Source organism: Phalacrocorax aristotelis, chromosome 3 (genome assembly GCF_949628215.1).
Source record: "Phalacrocorax aristotelis chromosome 3, bGulAri2.1, whole genome shotgun sequence".
Taxonomy (NCBI): domain Eukaryota; kingdom Metazoa; phylum Chordata; class Aves; order Suliformes; family Phalacrocoracidae; genus Phalacrocorax; species Phalacrocorax aristotelis.
The window spans coordinates 22,771,128-22,790,571 of NC_134278.1; the positions used below are offsets into that span (position 1 = coordinate 22,771,128).

Sequence of the window (19,444 nt, forward strand, 5' to 3'; positions counted from 1 at the left end):
AAAATCTGGGATAGCAGACAGTAATCCAAAAAGTTTTATAGGGTATACACCAGGCAAGAATTAATTGAAAGGAAGACTTCACCCAGTCCACAATAAGTATTTAAAAACTACCACAATAGCTTATCATGGGTCTATTTCTCTCAGTTATAATTCATATCTCATCACTCCCAACCTACCAAAGATTAAAGATGTTTTCTGAGTTCTATAGGAAATGTATTCTTCAATGTGAAGAAAAATTTCCCCATAGCTATACGTTAAGGAAGACATGGCTCTGAACACCTGGTCACAAAGTGACAACTGGAAGAAGCTCTAAGCCTCTAGGTTAGATGAGCATGGTGCAGGGACCACCATATTTTGCAGTTCTGTATTCCCATAGCAGATTTAGTTGCCATTTTAGTCTTGAGTAGTGTGTGGAAAGATTTTTCCATTGCTGATGTCTCCAGAGCCCAAACAGAAGTGCAAACAGAGCTGTGAAGAAGTGCTTGCCACATTTTGCTCTTTCACCTCCAGCAATCTGACAGGACTTTAATACTACAATGGATAGATTCTTTATGCTGTGAGATGTATAGTGTTGAAAACAAGACGCTGAATGTATGTGAAGGTGATAGAAGCATTAGACTTTGAATGGTCATCAACTAAAGATGGTTTTGCTCTGAATCTACCTGGATTTGCCAGATGTCAGATTGTGTGCGCACACATGTGGTGATGGGGGCAGGAGTTATGCATGTTACGCCAGTTTTGCGGAATAGACTGAACAGAGTTCAAGGGAGTACAACAGAAACTTCACAATGTTAGAGCTAGGCATATGGCCAAAAGGAGGTACTGGACAGCAATAATATTAACAGAAATACCTGGCCCAAATCCTAAAGGTCTAAAGAAAGTCTTTGCTCTTTTGCTGTAAGGGAAGAACAGGCTATGCTAACACTGCCTCTGTTAACAAAGTTATTAAGATTAAAGACAGAACTGAAACGTTATGGACATTTTTTTCACCTGGGGCGTGGGGAGGCTCCACGCTTAGGGGGACAAGCAAACATCCTAAGGGGAGATTACTAAGATGCAGGTGACTATAGATGAAAATGTGTGTTTAATAAATCACGAGAGAGACGGAGCCACTTGTGATGGAGGCCATGTACAATGACAATGGGATCCAAGACCCTATTGGGATAAGTATTTTTTAATCTGAGACAGAAAAATGAACTATATTGATATACGAATCTAGAAAGATCTCACTGAAAACCTTGTACTGCCTTAAGTCTGCTGTGTACAAACCAGCTCAACTCAAACCTAAGCAGACACAGAGAAGAGTTTTTACAATAACCAACACGACGCAGAAGAACAAGGAGAGCTTGGGCTGTTTAGCATAAGCAAACAAAGGTCAGAAGAATTTTAAACAAGTAGTGAGAAGTGTTATGTAGCTCAAGGATAAGATTGCATTAGATCATGCCACAAAAATATTAGAGACTAATGATGAATGAGAATTACCAGTCTCAACACACTGGTGAACATCTAGAAGTACTGCAAAATTCTTCTAGTAAACTAACAGGAGAAAATAAAACAACATAGACATTAGGCTCTAACTCCTATACACTACACCGCTGACTGCAAACAGAAAGGACTAAAACCAACTGTGCTGAAGACTGCTTTTAATGCTATATTCTTCTCTGATTGCTCCAGGGTTCCTTACATTTGGTTACTGACATGTCTGCAAACTTAGCCAGAGATCAGATGTACATGATCACACTGGATCCTTCTATTTGTTAAAAGGAAGCGGACAAAGTTTATCTTAATTATTACGAAGTTCGCCAGGGAAAGAAAAGTCTTCCTAATGTAATGGTGGATCTATTACACAAAAGAGATTTTGGATTCATTATATGTGCTATAGATTTAGATCACTGTATGATAAAACTAGGCTAACAAGAGGTATAAAACAGGTGTCTGAAGTTAAAGCTAGCAAAAAAGGAGTCATCACATTATCAAACAATACCAGATAAGTTGCCTTTCATTAGGTACACTAATGGTGTGGAAGACAGACATTCATGAAGAGGAGTAAGTTACTAGTTACACCCACTGCATGGCTGTTGCTTTTTTAAAGGGATAAAAACCACATAACATCTTAGTGCAGTAACCAGGATCCTGAACTTTGCTTACTACTTCAGCAATACCTAAAGCACAGTTGCATTTAAGGGCTGTAGATAAAAATGCATATACACAACTCATTTAGAGCAATAGGATGAGATTTTGCTCAGCTTCCTCACAGAAATCCCACATCAAGTTTACCACTTAAAGAAAATTAAGTGTTATTTGGCTTACAGTAGTGGCAAATAACAGTTTAAAAAGCCAATGGCAGAAGATTTTCATCTGTAGAGCAGCTGTACTTTCATTCAAAATTTAATTAAACAGATGAGCTTTCCTCACAGCATTATTAAGAGCCTACACCATTTTACAGCGAAGTATGTGGCTTCTGTGCACTTCTATAGCTTCAAAAACCACTGTGGTCTTGTGCCTGACATATAGAGAAATGTAAACACAAGATGAAGAGAGCAGTTGGTGCTCTCTGAATACTCCTGTTGGAAGGGACCTGCAACTACTATCTAGCCCAACTGCCTGGAAGTTTTTAGTAGGAAACTTCAATTCTAGTAGACCAACAAATGTGAAAAGCTTACATATTCTACTCTTGTCTTCTGAGTAAGTTTTCTATTCAGATTTCAGAAGTGTAACAAATTCACTTTCCAGCTGAAAACAGGAAACACTATCAAAATACCCAGCCTTTAATTGAAAGCACTGAATGTTCTGTCTGTGCAATATGCTGCAGCAACACCAGAAGACATATCTTTCCAGGAATTCCTCAGTGACAAAAAGGAGCCAGTATTTTCAGAAATGGGAACAAGTCATTCTCAAGCCATAGGTACCAAACTAGTTCCATGGCTAATTCCTGACAACTCGTGTGAAAATAGTGAAGTACAAATACATCAGAAAACTGAAAAAGCACCAGGTTTTTACAGTTTGACATAGCATAAACAAAGCACAGTATAATCCAAGAAATAGAGTGCAGAACACATGCTGGCTAGTGATACAAGTTGTGAACATCCAGGATCTTTGCACCACAATTTTGTGAAAAGTATAAAAAGCCTCCTTCAAATAAATGCATTGTTTGGCATCTATGTACTAAATCAACACCACTAAGTTTCTTATGTGCATAAGCAGACTACACACAAACATGCACATGCCAACACTAGAACAGCACTGCAGGTTTATAAAGGTTCTCCTGGGATTGACAGCATGACTTAGAACTCAGTTAAGACTACAGACTGTAACAAAAGCATGCTGAATAACTAAACAAATAAAGTTCTGAACAACATCACAAGTGTTCCTGTCCAGCTAAGTATAGGAGGACAATTTCCTCAACATTTACGTGGAGAATGCTTGCCGCATACTTTTGGCTACTTGCCGTATATCCTATAAGCACCCCACCATGTTTCTCAGTTCGTTGCCTTCTGCCTATTCAAATGCAACTTGGGTAGCAAGAATAAAGTGGCATCAAGAGTGCTGAACACATTAGAACTCTGAGAAGCTTCCGAGTTGCCCTACTTGGTCTCTCTACTCTACAAACAGAAGTTTTCCAAAAAGGGAAGAGTCAGGAATTTCTTCTGAAACCATCCCATGCATAAGATGTGTTAACATGCTATTTCTGCTAAAGCAGAAGAAAAGATAGTACAGCAGAACAGAAAAGGATGGAAAGAGCAGACAGAATGATAATCCACATGCAGAACATATGGGCAAGGCTTCATTAAAATGTTCAGTACTCTCTGATATTCAAAAGGATTTAAATCCTTGAAGTCTCTTTTATTATGTAAGTATCACATCTCCTACAAAGGCCAGGCTAGGACAGTTACTTTACAGAATGGTCATAAAAGTCACAGAGCCATTAACGTTGGAAGAGACCTCCAGACATGATCTAGTCTAACCCTAATGCTCAGAGTATGATCAACTACAGCAGACTGCTTAGGGCCTTGCCTAGTTAGGTAAAACAACCCCACTGCCTGGATAATCTCCTCTTCTCTAATCATGGCTGGACTCTTGACCAGACACGCTCAAGGGGACCACTTGAAAAAGTGTGGCTTTTGAAAAAGAAATACCTGGATTTCATTATGACCCAAAGCAACAGGGTGTAAAGGCATTTTAATTTTAAGACTGCTACATACAGAAAATGTTACCCAGACTGCCATGCTTACCATCTAGCAGATGGAAGACTGATGATAACTTCTGGCTAGGAGCTACTATCCTTTCACTTAAGCCATTCCCCACAAAGCTTACTTGCCCTTTAATCACAAAGGATGGAGTTTCATGTTTTAGGTCTTCTGGATTCTTTCTGAAGGGGTTGCTCAACTGGCCAAACTGATGAACAAAGGCCTTCACTCTGTATTTGTCTGGCCTAACACAGTGATTCTTGGGTCTCGGCTCTGTAAATCTCAAAAAGCCAAAGGCACCTAGTTTACATTTCAGGCACTAGGGGCAAAATTCAGTTTGCAGTTATGATGCCTAATGGTAGACACATGCAAGGCATCATGTTGTGTTTATACATTAGACACCCCTCCAGATACCTAGTGTATACAATGCACCAATTCTGCTGACCAGCCACTGGGTCTCCAAGATGTACCAAATACAGATGATACTGCACTGAGTACAAAACCCCATTATAGTCAAAGCAAATCAATACACAGGACCTCTGAGGACAAATAAATTTATTAATCTTGACCTGAATTTCATGATACAAGAAAAACCACGCACACATTGCTCCCAGACAAAACCAAAACCTCCCATCAACTCCCACAGCCAAAACCCCACAAGCAAACAAAAAAGGATAGAGCTGAAAGCTCAAAGACCCCAGAACACCTGCTAGAAATGGCAGAGACCAGAGGCTTGGATTAAGTCGACAGACATTCACACACTCCCCCTCCTTCACCCTCCCCTGCCTGAGGGCAATGACTTACCCATCTTCACCACTACCTTAAAAAATCTTTGAGTAGAGATCACTTACCTGCTGAGATTTCCCAGACCTGGGGGACTAGTTCAGCAACTACCAACAGATTACAATCAAATAAAGATGAAAGGGAGGAATTCACTAGAACAAAATATTCCATGGCAGCTGAACAGGGTATCGTTTTTCCCCCCACTCCCCCTCATTTTTATATGACTTTCCTATTTCCAAAAATGTTCAAGCAGCACAGAGATACGAGGAAAAGAAGAAGAATGCAGTGACATGCAATCACAACCGTATAGCCTGACGTTTCAGATCATCAGAACGATATATGTTATATTTAACAAGGGATGCTCGTGTTCAAGTCAGGAGGAAGAAAAAGAAAATGTAATCTTCCTGCTACCAGCAAGGTCAACTTTGCCAAGAGTAACATGCTTCCATTCCACCACAAATAGAGTGTGTGCAATCCAACGCAAAGTCATGGGAATAACAAAACTGGTATTTCCGGGGGGGGGTGGTGTGTGTGCGCGCACACAGAGTGTGAAATATGCAGAATTCTAGCTGTGGTCGAAGTACAGTTTTATGTACATAGGAATAGGAAGCCTCCAGTTTTACAGTATTTTCCTTTGTGTTTACAGTCTGCAAGGAGTCCTCATCCTGCAGTTGAGGCTATGATAACAAGCTCTTATTGGAGTAGCTAAGGGACAAAATGGGATAAAAGAATGTACTGACAGATCACTGCAGAAAAGTTCAAGCTAAAGCTGACTATCTCTTGAAAGAGGCACTTGTAGACAAACACAGAAGCTAACATCTCACAAGGTCTTGTGCTTGGTCAAACATGATGCCATTCTGTAGATCATCTACATCATCTTCAGTTTTCATACTTCAGACTTCTCTGCACATACCTATAAATTTATAGTCCTTGTTTCCAAAGAGCACTGTTATTCTCTGAAATTCTTTCTTGAGGAAGATACCAAGTAATTTTTCAGCTTCAAATTTGAGAGTGGAACTTCACCTGCACCTTAAGGCCAGAATAAGCACTAGGCTATCTTGTCTGAATGTCTGGAAGAAGCAATATTACGCACCTACCCGCACTGAGACTGACAACTTGTGCCTGAATACTTCTAATATATTTCAAAAGACTCTGGGGGCTCTCCAAGAAGTGGAGGAACTAAATAGTTCACAATAGGCTTTTTCCAGTGCTTGATCACCTTTGGCATAAATCACATAGAACATATTTGTTACTCACATTTGAAAAGCTTGAAGTTTTTTGGCCTTGGTCCTTTTTCTGCATCTCCTTACTATATTAAAGAATCCTAGATTACACAGTAATTTGTTTCCTATGAAGATGTCCCTACAGGTTAGAAACCTTGATTCTGAAGAGCAGCCTTTTCGTCTGGAAGGCACAGCCTCTCAGCCTTATATACCTTACTTTTAAATATCTGCCTTTGCAAAGAAAGCACTTGTTTTGAACAAAAGCTGTTCACTCTATTTCCCCTCCAAGCTATTATCGTCCAGGTAGATGACTTGCTTGGTTTTTGTTTTTTGGTTTTGTTTTTTTTTTTTTTAGAAGTACAAAACTCTGGAATTAAGACTGAGTAGACCCACCATGGTGAAATGCTGATATCACAAATCGATTATTTTTAACTGGACTAGCTCTTTACACAATCTTTTAGTCCTACTGGCCTCAAAAAACTTGAATGTCAGCTTAAAGGGAAAAATTGTACAGTTTTTGACAGAAGGCAGGAATGGTCCTTTTTCTCAGTTTTACAATTGTTCTCACTGATATCCCATATAACATAGATTGTTTTACTCTCAACTGCTAAAAATATTATTACATATTTAGTGAGAAATATGATGTACTGCTTGGGAATCAAATAACAGAAGGATTTACTTGTATTCAAGGTCACGTGAATTCTGCGCTTGAAATATTAGGTTATCAGCTGTCTGCATCTCAGTGTGCACCAAAACACCACAGGGGCTGTACAAGAAGCTCAGATGCTGCCATTATTTAACATGTAATACTAGCTTCATGACATCGAGGTTTGTCTCAAGACATCTGACATAACTCTCACTGAAACAGCATCTATTAGTGTTCTATGCCCCATCAGACATTAAAATCAGGTGCTAATTGCCTAGATTTTATCCCGTCTTATTCTTTATTACGGTTCAAGAACCTCATAGTGTAAAAAGTATTGTGCTCTAAAAAGTAGTCCATAAAACGTGGCTCCATTCGTCTTTTCACCTAGCACTAATTTTTATAATATATGGAAAACCACTTTGTTATCTGAAGCTCAGTAATATACCATTCTATCTTCGAGGCAACTTTTGAACAAGAGCAACTTAAATATTTAAGTATATAGCACATGTCAGTAGGGTAGAAAGTAAGGAAAGGAAAAGGATATAGCGATTACATACCTCACATTTATGCATTCACTTAAATTAAGGAGCAAGTCACAATGGGAGGGTGATTTACCACTCAGACTGACCTGTGCACAACCAGGCTGACACAGTTCATGGCGATTGCAGATACCAAACAGTAAGCTAATTGCTGCAAAAAGTGGACACCTGTTTTCTCTTCTTAGCTTAGACAAAACCAATTCAGCTTCACCAAGCACGACCTGTGTGTCACACTGCAGTTTCAAATCTGTAAGACTGGTGTTACATCTGTCAGCAAATTCTGCGTGACTGTGTAGTTCAGTAAGAATCTGACTAATAGATCATGCCATCCTGTCTCAACAAAGGCTTCAGAGATCTCTCAGTAGGCTACCTTAATTACAACTGTGAGCTCCTAGACATCTAGTAAACTTGACTTGACATGACACAGATGATACCAAGCTACATAACCAACACAGTGAGAACATCAGAATTTTCTTCCAGCTGTTCATAAGAACCCTGCCTGCCTCACAGGGAAACCTTGTAAGATGTGTACTACCTACTACAGTCCTGGGAAAACCACATCTTCACCACTATTTCAATTTGTGCACTCTATCCATTTTTCTAAGCATCTTTCACAATCCTTATCAATACATTTCTCATACTGCACCATTATCTTGATCTTACCTGGCACAATCAAACAGACCTCACTTGAAACATCTAAAGATGCCTCACCCACCCTTACTAGAGAAGCTCAACTTTGCTGAATAATGACAATTCTAGCCACCCAAAGTTGGGCCAACTGTAAGACATAGCTATAAGAGATGACTTCTCTCTCTCCCCTGAGACACATTTGGAGAGTGGGTATGTGTGTGCAGGGAAGGCTATGCATTTATAATGTGTGTCTATAACACCAAGGTCACCAAGACCAGTCCTCTGCCAGCACAGGTGTAAACTTTCTAAATTTCAGTAAGTTTAAATGTTATTTCAACCTGAAGAACTCTTATTTGGATGCAAACACCATACAGCTTGAAGCGAACATCAAAATCTATACCACATGTGGGCTAAAGGTAAATATTATGGTAGATGCTGGGGGTAACACAGAAAACGGACAAACAGTACTAAAATGGCCTAAAGCACTGCCATAATAACAACTGAAAACAGTATTAAAAAAAAGGAATTCAGAATTCAGATTACTGAAGAGAAAAACACCTGGAAATTTTAAAGAAACAGCTTGCTCTCTCTGATCATATGAAACTAAAATGAAGCTCAATATACCAGCATTTACAAAACAAACCATGAAACTGGCCGGGGTAATATCACTGGGCATAGGCAAGAGTTCAACAAGACTGTGCATAATTGAATTTTTATTTAAAAGGAATCTTTCTAAGTTCATATTATATAAAATGTAAATACAATCGAATGTCTACATGGCCTTCTTCAGGGAGTAAATATATTGGACTTTGCTGTGACTTCAATATTTGATTGTAGCATAATACCCAGTGATTTCTGCAAGTGTCCCCAGATAGAAATCAGTATTATACCAAATATCCCATCATTACAAAGTACTGGAAGTTTTAATGAGAGAGAATTTTTCTTTTCTTTCTAGTCATAAGGGACTTCTAATTTAAGCCATTAGGCAACTCTTAATAGAAATGCAAACTTCTAAACAACAGTTTTCAACCTTTTCAGATAAAGACAACTGAGAACATAAGAAGCCACATATTGCTTACTGGAAAAATAATGTGGTCATTTTGGCTGGGATACAGTTAATCATCTTTCTAACAGCTCCTGTGATGCTATGTTTTTTAGATTTGTGCTGAAAATAGTGTTGATAACACATCAATGTCTTGGTTATTGCTGAGCAGTGCTTACAGAGTTCGGCTTCTCACCCCACCCCACCAGTGAGCAGGCTGGGGGTGCACAAGAAGCTGGGGGGGGACACAGCTGGGACAGCTGACCCCAACTGACCCAAGGGATATCCCACACCATGTGCCATCATGCTCAGCATATAAAGCTGGGGGAAGAAGGAAGGGGGGAACACGTTCGGAGTTATGGTGTTTGTCTTCCCCAGTAACCGTTACGTGTGATGGAGCCCCGCTTTCCTGGAGATGGCTGAACACCTGCCTGCCCATGGGAAGCAGTGAATGAATTCCTTGTTTTGCTTTTCTTGCACACATGGCTTTTGCTTTACCTCTTAAATTGTCTTTATCTCAAGCCAGGAGTTTTCTCACTTTTACCCTTCCAATTCTCTCCCCCATACCGCCAGGGCAGAGTGAGCGAGCAGCTGCATGGGGCTTAGTTGCCTTAGTTCACTACCATATTGGCCTTTCTCCTTGGCTAAATTTCTCATCCAGGCACACGGTTGAAGTCAGCAACAAAAAAAAGACCTAAGACTTCCCCACCCCCTCACAAAAGGTTTTAATGGCAGAGTCAATTACACTTGTTCTAGTGCAACTTCTACATTTAATCACAAAAACCAGATATTCATTATTTATTCAACTACAATCAAAATAAAACTTATATCTTGGTAAGCTGTAATAAATCTTTGGTGACTGAAAGCAACATATATTGTTAATTACTGGGGGTGGAGGGGAGAAAGATACCTCTCCCAGAGCAAAAAAAAGTTTGATGTCAGGCATCAAACTCCATTTCTAATTAATATTTCCCTTACTGATAAACATATATTGATGAAAGAAAAGGAATCCACCTAATGGGGTTTATCTTCTTTTTTGCACAAAAAGCCTTAAAGTATTTTCCAAAAATTATGCTGAGTTTAAAAAATGAAAATATAAGAAAAATTAAATAAAGATCTGGAGGGAGCAAGGTTGTTCTTTAACAGAATCACAGAATGGTAGGGGTTGAAAGGGACCTCTGGAGATCATCTCGTCCAACCCCCCTGCTTGATCAGGCACACCTAGAGCGTCCAGAAGGGCTTTGAATGTCTCCAGGGAAGGAGACTCCACAACCTCCCTGGGCAGCCTGCTCCACCGCTCTGTCACCCTCACAGGAAAGAAGTTTTTTTTCTCATATTGAAGTGAAACTTCCTGTGTTCCAATCTGTTGATCCAAAGAATCAGAAAAAGGAAATAGAAAAGATGTGTTTTTTTCTGCAAGAGTTAAGCTGGTGTATCTCTGATATGGTCATTACAAAAAACAAAACAAAACAAAACCCCAAACCTAAACAACTCCTAAAACTATGGAACTGCAACCTCATTTCAGTCCCTGTTACAAGTGTGAGGTTCCTGCCCCAAGCCCAAGTCATTTGACTCATCACAGAGAGATGAAAAGAGCACTCTTCAATGCAATGCTCTCACTGTTTAAGACCTTTTGTAACTGTTGTCACTGATGACTATCAGTTGGCCACATCTGATTTTCAGTTTAATCTCTCAAATACAAAGTCTGCCTTAACACCAGTAGATCATCTTTTGTGCAGCTCACTGACTTTGTGTCACTTCTCATTCACAGTTTAGGTTGGTAATGTGTACCACACCTACACCAACATCTTTACCCTTCAGCAGCTGGAACACTGCTCTATAACCCTTTACGATAGTGCAACCTTGGGGCTGCACAAACTTTCAAGGATGATGACTACAGCTTTAAAGACGCAACTGATGTTTAACAGCTACGAATTATGAATCCAGCTGTCCCAGAGAGGATAATCATCCTGTCAGTAATTCATATGCTGACAACTGCTAGTACCTCTAGTCCTGTTACAAACCATTGGTACATGAGCAAAGAAAAAAACAAAAAGACCCGCAAAAACCAAAAATCTTGGCACTTTCTCATTTACACCTGCGCAACCCTTCCTGGCAAAGTGAAGTGCATTTTACTTACCTGCACCACTGGCTTACTGTCTTTCAGCTATTTACATTCTCTTCATTGACAATCAGACCCATGACCTATTAGCTGTTGACCACTTGATTCTGTACTATCGCTCAGTTCAATAAAAAATAAAAAGCTCCAGTGTTCACCTGTAATGCAGACAAAAGTCTGTTTTCAGCATCTTCAACCTACTCCTATACACAGGAGCAAAAACAGCCTTAAAGAGAAGCATCTAAACCTAATTTTTCAGCTCTTTTCTGGGACACCTCTCTCAGAAATGCATATATATATAGTTTTACACAACAGAAAGTCAACAGTTTCCATAGATGCTATCAGCTGCAGAGGCTGATCAGACGAGGTTGTAAACTATTCCAACTTTGTTATTTCATCCTGGATGACCATGTGGCATCCCATTATCCTTTTATTCCTTATGGTATTTTCTTCCCAGATCTTAAGTCATCGCTCCTTGGAGCAGCGGAAGAAAACCTGAGTGATTTCTCACTTTACACAGTAAAGACAGTCACTCACCACAATAATTTTAGCTTTCTCTTCCTCCCTACAGAAACAAATGGTTCTTTATTTGACCTTTGGTTTTAAACAACTCGAGTGCTTTGGAATTCGTTTCCCCCACTGTCAGCTCTGAAGTCAGAAGCTTTTTTACAAGGGAATGAACTCACTCTTCTCAACTCTCTAACCTTCTCCCAGAAGACATATAGTTCTCTGCCTTTCCTCAAAGGAAGTCATGATAGAAGCAAAAAAGTTACTCCACCAGCCTTCCCCATTTCTCTCAATGAAGCTGCATCTAAACCAGAGAGAATACTATGTTTTTATTCTTCCTTCAAAACTATCGCTAGTTGCAGTCAGCCAGCAAATAGCTTAAACACTAACCCTTGCTGCTCAGTCTCACTCTCACATCGTCATCCTCGCAGGAAGAAGATGAGTTTCAGGGTGCTGGAACTGAAAACTCAATAGACAGCCACAAAGTCGCTACAGCAGGCAAGCTTTCAGCTCTCTTACAGCTCAGCCCTACTCAATCCCCCTTAAGAATAAGATCGCACTTGAAGAACACCTGTATTTTTATTATTGCAGTCTTCCTGCCCAAGGTGCGCCTTTTAAAACATAAAGGCAAACTGAATGGACTGAAGTTATGCGCAGGGAAGGCTTTTTTTTCCTTTTTCTTTGCAAGCACAGTCCCACGGTTATTTCAGAATTGTGCTACATTGAATAAGCCAAGCTGCCTGGTCACTAACGAGTACACCTGCGTATGCACACTGAAGAAAAAAGGTGCTCACCTTAAAATACTTTGCGATTAAAGAAGTAACTTAACTGACGCCCCCCCAGCCCGCCAGCCCCAGTCAGGAGACACAGCAGGAGCTCCGCGTTCGGCGCCCCGAGCCAGAGGGGCTCAGGACGGGAGCTTCCTCCGCGAGGGAGGGCTCGGACCGCGCGAACCCCGGCCCTTCCCCAGCTTCCCCTCAGGGACTCTCCGGCAGGGAGCCGCCCCCGGGCTCCCCTCCCTCCCAGCCTCCCGCACCGTGGCAGAGGGCGCCCAGTTGCGGGACCCGCCGGGCACCCGGGAGGGAGCGCGCCTCGGCTGAGGGCGGCGGCCGCGCCCGGGGCTGCTAAACGCCAGGCCACCCACCCCAGCTGCCTCCGTCTCCAGGCCCGAAAAGCAGGCCTGGCAGTGGCCCAGCACCTCCGACACCCCCACTGGGCGCTCCCCGACCGGCCCGGCCGTACCTTCCCTCCTGCTGAGGGCCATGGTCCCGGCCACAGAGGCGGCCCCTCGGCGCAGCCTAGCAGGACCCGCACGGCCTGCAGCTCCGCGCCCGCCCGCCTCCTTCCGGCTCGCCGCCGCGCCTGTCCGTCACGGGACTGGAGGCGCTCCATTGGCTGACGGGCCCTCCCCCCCCGCCCACCACACCCGCCGCTGTGCCCGCGGGCTCCGGCAGGGGGAGCGCGGCTGCGCAGAGCCGCGGGGCGGCGGGTGTCGGGGGGTGCGCGCGCGCGCGCGCGGGCGGGCGGCGCGCGGGGAGCGGCGGCGCCCCGGCGGGGTGAGCGGCGGCGGCGGCGGCGGCGGGGTGATGCTGGGCGCGCGCCGCTGCTGCCGCCGGCCGGGCGCCTGCTTTACCTGACTGGCGGCCCCGCGCGCAGCCCGCACCCGCCGCCTTAATAATGCACTAGAATGTCAGCGCTGAAAAAGGTACGGGGAGAGGGGGCACGGAACGGGGGGAAGGGGCCGCCGTCGGGGCAGCGGGCGCACCGCTCGCGGGATGGCCCCCCTCCAACCCCCCCCCCCCAGCCCAGGTAGCGGAGGGAACGGGGGTGCCGGTGTCACGGGTCCAGCCGCTGCGTGCGGCGACCGGCGCCGTCGGGGACGGGCAGCGGGGCGAGGGCGCGCCAGCCGCCCCGTCGGTTGTGGTGGCCTCCCCCGTTCTCCGCGCCGGCCGCGGGGGGTGTCTCGCTGTGGCGGGGCTCCCTCCTGGGTACAGCCCCGGCGGGACGGCTGCGCGGCGGGGTGGGGACGGACGGACGAAGCCTCCGTGCGGCCGGTTTGGCCGGAGGGAGTGGCGGTTTGGTGGGGATGCTGCGCCGGGAGCCGCAGTACCGGCGGCGGTTTAAATTTTGGGAGTGGGTGATTCTCGGGGCTGCCCCCCTCGCCTAGGGGGGCCAGGGCTGCAGCCGCCCCGCCGCCTACACCGCTTTCCCCCCTTCCCTCCCCGCCGCGCCGCGGAGGGCGCGGGTCCGTCGGGGGGCCGCGCTGCTCCCACCGGCACCCCCAAGCCCCCAGAGGGGCGGCGGCGGAGGGGGGCCGCAGCCCGGTAGCCGGTGAGGGGCGGGCGGCGGGTGCTTCCCAACCCGGTTCCGCGCACCTGCCCCGCCGTTGGCGCGCAGGGCTCGGCGCAGCGGGGAAGAGTCGGCGGGCGCCGGGGACCGTGGGGATCTGCCGCGGTGCCCCCGGCGGCCGGGGCGACCGCGGGTGGGTCTCCCCGCGGGGAGCCGGCTCGGCCGAGCGCCTCCGCTGTCGCCTTTGAGACGCTCGCCCCGGCGCGGCGCGGCGCGGTGCGGCGGAGGGGAGCCCTCCGGCCGACGGACAGCGCCGAAGGGGCTCGCTGCTGCGGCCCCGCTCTCGGCCGCCTTCGCAACCTAATTCTGTTACTGCCGGCGCCCCGGCTGTAACGGCGGTGCCGCCGCCGCGCAGCTCGGCGTTTCGCGGTAAACGCGTGTGGAAGTGCTTCGGCCTCAAGTTGCCTGAAACTTCCAAGCGTCGCTAATCTGCAGCGACGAACCTTTAGTTGGTTGTTTCCGATCGTGCTTCGTTACGGCACAGGCTTCCGCTGGCTAAATGTGTCTTGGGAGCAGGTGATATTTGAATCTCCTCCAAATTAAAGCACTTAGAAAGGAGATCAAGTGCTCCGATCACTCTAGGAGGCGTGAGCCCCACAACAAGGCTGTGAAACTCAAGTGCCCTTCGCAGTGCTGGAGTGGTTTGTGCACATTTCCATGTGCTTCGGAGCAGCGTCGCGAGCAGAGCACTAGCGAAAATTTGAAATACTGAATACCTCAAGTCCTTTAGGTAGTAGGTGGCTGGAAGGGGGCATCCTGCTAGGAGGAAGGGTCACCTGCAACGTGACCGGGTGCAAATCCAAGTGCGGATGACTGAGGAATCTCGTGTGGGGTCTCAGTAGCTGCACGCTTTGTCCTGCAGCCTGGGGTATGTCGGGGGAGCCTGTTACTTGTACAGGACTTGTTTTAAAAAGCGACTCTAGTCTGGGGCAGGGGACGATGCTATTTTACGATGCAAATGTATTTGAGGTAACAGCCTGTCACATCTGTGATTAGTTTCGTTTCTGTCTTTGTGTTTTATCTGGAAAACAGGTGAAAGAGGAGGAAGAGAAGTTTTATATTTCTGAGCTTCCAGCAATATAGTAATAATACTTTCAAGTAATTTCCAGATGGTTTGCGCAAAGCACTTTCTTCCAGAATTGCAAGTTTAAATTTTACTGCATGTAGCTATTTTTGCAGTGCTAACCAGATTTTATTATTTATATTTGAAAGTTGTCCCCCCTGCCCCCATCATCATTTTGCATGCTTTTCAAGACCTCTGGTATGTGATTAAAACTGACTCAGATGACGTTTAATAGTTTTATGAATTACGACGTTATGCATTGGAGATTTAATTCTGAGTGCTGTAGTCAGACCCTGTGTGATCTGCCATAATACTCCAAAGTTAAAGAATGCATTTATTGTGCCATTGTTCAGATACACACGAAGTAAAAACTAGGACTGTCAAATAAATTCGTTGATGCTATTTTAGATTATTTTTAGCTTCTCTCATTTTAGTACTATAAAGTGCTATTTGCATTTAGTTACATATATATCTAGTTTGTACTAGAACAATTTAGGGCATACCTCTTTCTTAACTTCTTAGAATTTCTAGTCCCTCTGAAATGAGTTTAAATTTCTGGTACAAGTTGAAGTTACGTTTAGAGTCGAATCAGAAATGCTTCAGGCAAGCATTTAACAACCAGCAAACACAGACTGCTTTCGACAGAGGTGTTGAGGAGAATGTGTTTTGTCTGTATAATGTGTAAAACCGCACAGTTGGATCCAAGATTCGCTGAATCGCTGATAATATTCCTAATGGCTTACTGGGATCGGAGTTTCACATTTGCGTAGGGCAAAGTCCCACCAGTGTTGATGGTGATATTGTTGGCTACGCCAAGCTGTTAAAAGAAAAAGTTACCACATCAAGACAAAAAAGTCACGGTCCATTATGGCTAACTAAAAATTATATTCTAATAAATTCCAATATATGAAGCAAGTTACTTGAATATTAGTTGGTGGATGGGATAGGAGAAATGCATTCCTGTATAGGATGCTCGTACCTGATCTGAGGAAAGCTTGGATTCAGCTGCCACTGTGTCTGGACACCAAGTAGTGTCCTGCCCAGAGGGAACTCTCCGCAGGTTTTCCTGAGTATGGCTTGGCCTGGTCAGGTCACCGCTTCAGGGTTACAACAGTTTTTTTCTGACAGCGGATGTTCGAATAGGAGATACTCATGGACACAGTCCAGATGACTATATTTGAGCTTGATTGAGAGCTTCGTGTGGGTAAATTATGGACACTGCAGTAATTATTGGGATAGTTTTTGTGTGCCTTCACGAAGGTGGTAAAATGTTATTTTACACCTGCGTTTGGCAGGAACTGTTTTTTTTTCTGTTTGCAATTACACATAGTCAAAGCAATTTCCTTGTCTAGCTATGATGATCCTATGAGTAGTTTTGGAAATAAAAGGAACATTGAAATAAACCCTTGTTTTTTCAAAGGTACACCATCAGGGGGCCCTTTCAAACTGCATCAGTCAAACAAAAACAGCTGCTTCAGTTCTACTCCATGAACAAGACAAGCCTTATTTGCTCCTTCAGTTCATCAATACAGTGAATTTGTTTATCTAACCGTGCATGGTGAGTGAGAGGACGATTAATGCAGAAAGTTGGTGTTAGCTCATCAATTAGGATTGTATTCAAGAGAGATTTTTCAGTTCTTAGAAATGTATTATATGGGCCAAAATATCCCACCTGAATCTAAAATATTCTGTTTGCTACGTGGGTAATTTTGTTTTAATAACTAAAGAGAAAAAATACATGTAGTTCAGTTTGCCTTGCGAAAATTCGTAGTCATCCACGAACCATATGGCTTTCCTACCTCTAGTAGAGAAATATCTCTCTGCATGGCAGATACAGCATGTCAACAGCTGTGATCAAATATAAGTAGAAGTGGGCATGGATGAATCAGAATCTCTTTTAAAGTAGACCTGTTGGAGACCAAAGCTACTCATATTTCAGGCCATATATAAATCTCCATTATAGAGCTTTATTTCCCGAAACAGATTATAGTTCATCACAGCTACTGTCTGTTGTAGGGGCCGAAATGATTCATTAAAGTAAAATAAGTGCTCTTCCCATGATATTTCTTTAGGAAATGTCAAGTAGCAGTTTATTCATTTCGTACACGCTCCGTTGTGGTGAGAGGATGGAAATCACTGCAGTTAGAGTTCTCAATCAGTGTATCTACGCATGCATATATATATATTTGGTCTCACTTTGCTTTTATCTGTTTCTCACTGTACTTTCTTAAATACTTGTTTTGTGCATAAAATTTACTTATCTTCCATGCATTTTAATTCCACACTTGTTACATTTCTCTGTCCTTGCTGGTTTTGTAAATGAACAAAAAATAGCTTCCAGTATGGCATTGGCCTTTAGCCCTCTAAATGTTTTTGTACTTTTATAACCATATAGTCTTACAATCTAAAAAGACTTTCTTTCCACTTTTGGTCGTAAATGTATGATACACCTGCCGTGAGCAGAGAGGTACGCCATGTAGGAAGGCTTTTATCTCACAAGGGGAAATCAGTGTCTGTTATCTTCAGTAGATGCTGCTACCGCTGTGTGTAGATAAATTGACAATAATGAAATGTGTCAGAAATATGGTCAAATACATACATAAATCCAACAAGACAAAAATCAGTAATTTAGAGATTCAGATTGTACATACACAAATAATAGAAAGAGAAGTAAGCACCAGAGCTTTCTATCTATAGCTCCCCATCTTGGGCCCTTCGTAGCTGCTCCTTCTCCACCCAAAATCCTTCCACCACTCTGTTTTGTGTCTTCCATCTTAAACACTCTCTTTAAAATGTAAATTTGTTATGCCAAAGGAAAGAAGAGCATCTTAGGGTTGTCAGATTGACCTGAGCAACAAAAAGTTGTTGCAAGCCAGAGTTTATTCTAGCAAATGTAAAGGTTAAGTCTTGATAATGAAGTTGAAAGTGTGAAACTAAGAAACATGAATTTAGGGAGAAATTGGTCACCAGCCTCTTGTGTAGTGGTCATTTAAGGTGTCTCTGATACATATTTCATCTTGGAAGCTGAGAGGCTGCTGGGGCAGTATTCAGCCTCTGGAGCACTGCCTTTCAGAGGGAGCAACTCTCCTGCATTGCCCTGGGAGGGTAGCAGGTCAGTACTGAGAACAACAATTCAAAACATTTTTTTTGTACCACGTCCTTATTATCTATCTTCTTTAGTTTAGGTGATACTGTATTTTCAGTAATCCTGAAGACGTGGGGGAGAATGCAGATTAATTGTTTAAGCTTGTCTGGAATCTAATTGTCCACAGCATTCAGGAGGTTCTTAATATGTTGATTTCCTACATGAGATTTATTTTTGTGCATTGGAGGTCAACTGAATTAGTTACCTGTGATTCTTTACTTCTTGACAGTATGACTTGCATTGTAAAACTTTGTAATGCCTTAATAATGTTATGCAGATTACATATCATAAAATATCAGCAGAGTTTCCAGCAATTCTTCCGGTTTCCCAGTGGGATAGGCTGGTGACTTTTCATAGAAACCCTATACGGTATTATTGCAGATAATCAACCCAGCCTTTAAGGAAACTTTGTCCAAACCATTTCACTCTTGCATGGTCATTTTTAGAGCTCGTGCAGCTGCAGGGGTACAGAAGTATGTTATTGTATTATTCTGCGTTTTACTGGCAGTGAGGAGTAGAAAGAACTTCCCAGCTTTCACGCCTGCCTTCTGGTTTCACAAGTAGCCCATAAAAATAACACAGAACAAATAGCTTCAATTGCCACAAGTAGGTTATTTTTGACCCTCTTTTTTCCCCCTGAATGGCAGACAGTGGAGAGAGAATCTCAAGTAGTTACTACTCCTTTTATTTCTTACAAAGTAATTTAAAAATAGGAGGGGAAGGAAGAAACTCCAGAGGATCTTCTTCTTTCACATTCTTATTGATTTATGGCTTAATAAGTCATTGGGATATAAAGCTACGGAGCATAAACACTCTTACTCTATCGAATTTGTCTAAACGGAGTCCAAGTAAGATAAAAGATGACACTTTTCATGTGGAGTGAAATTCTTTCCAAAGAGCATCAGTGTAAGGCAACCTTTATCCTCTGCGCAACAGCAGATTTCACTTACATGAACAAATATATTCTTTAGTTTTAGAGATTGATAACAATTATCTTCCCTGACTAGCAGAAAACACTGGCTTCTTTTCCTTTGATTTACTTCCCTTGATCTTGCAGCCTTTCAAATCTACAGGAAGAATCTGGGCCTTTTTTATGCTAGAAAAGGAAATGAAAAAGCACAATCAAGTTTCTTGAAAAGACTACGTATTTGTCTGAATCATACCCTTAACCAGGCTTCTTCATAATAACATGATGAGAGGAAATAATACCT

General features: G+C 43.4%; 2 protein-coding genes across 3 annotated transcripts in view; one reads left to right on the forward strand and one right to left on the reverse strand.

Moving 5' to 3' along the window:
• ERICH1 (glutamate rich 1) overlaps positions 1-13,039 on the reverse strand; it is an 86,849-nt gene extending 73,810 nt beyond the window's left edge. The window contains exon 1 of one of the 2 annotated variants that reach the window (XR_012659514.1): positions 12,919-13,031. Coding sequence is in view for 1 of the 2 variants with exons in the window: in XM_075086915.1 (XP_074943016.1) it covers positions 12,919-12,940 (22 nt within the window). In the remaining variant the exon portion in view is untranslated. Of the gene's footprint in view, positions 1-12,918 lie in introns of both variants that reach the window. The other variant, XM_075086915.1, reaches the window with a different exon arrangement.
• Positions 13,040-13,246: 207 nt separating this feature from the next.
• The window catches only part of DLGAP2 (DLG associated protein 2), a 487,901-nt gene continuing 481,703 nt past the window's right edge, over positions 13,247-19,444 (forward strand). The window contains exon 1 of the mRNA XM_075086917.1: positions 13,247-13,381. Coding sequence (XP_074943018.1) covers positions 13,364-13,381 — 18 coding nt within the window. The 5' untranslated portion in view covers positions 13,247-13,363. The remainder of the gene's footprint in view (positions 13,382-19,444) is intronic.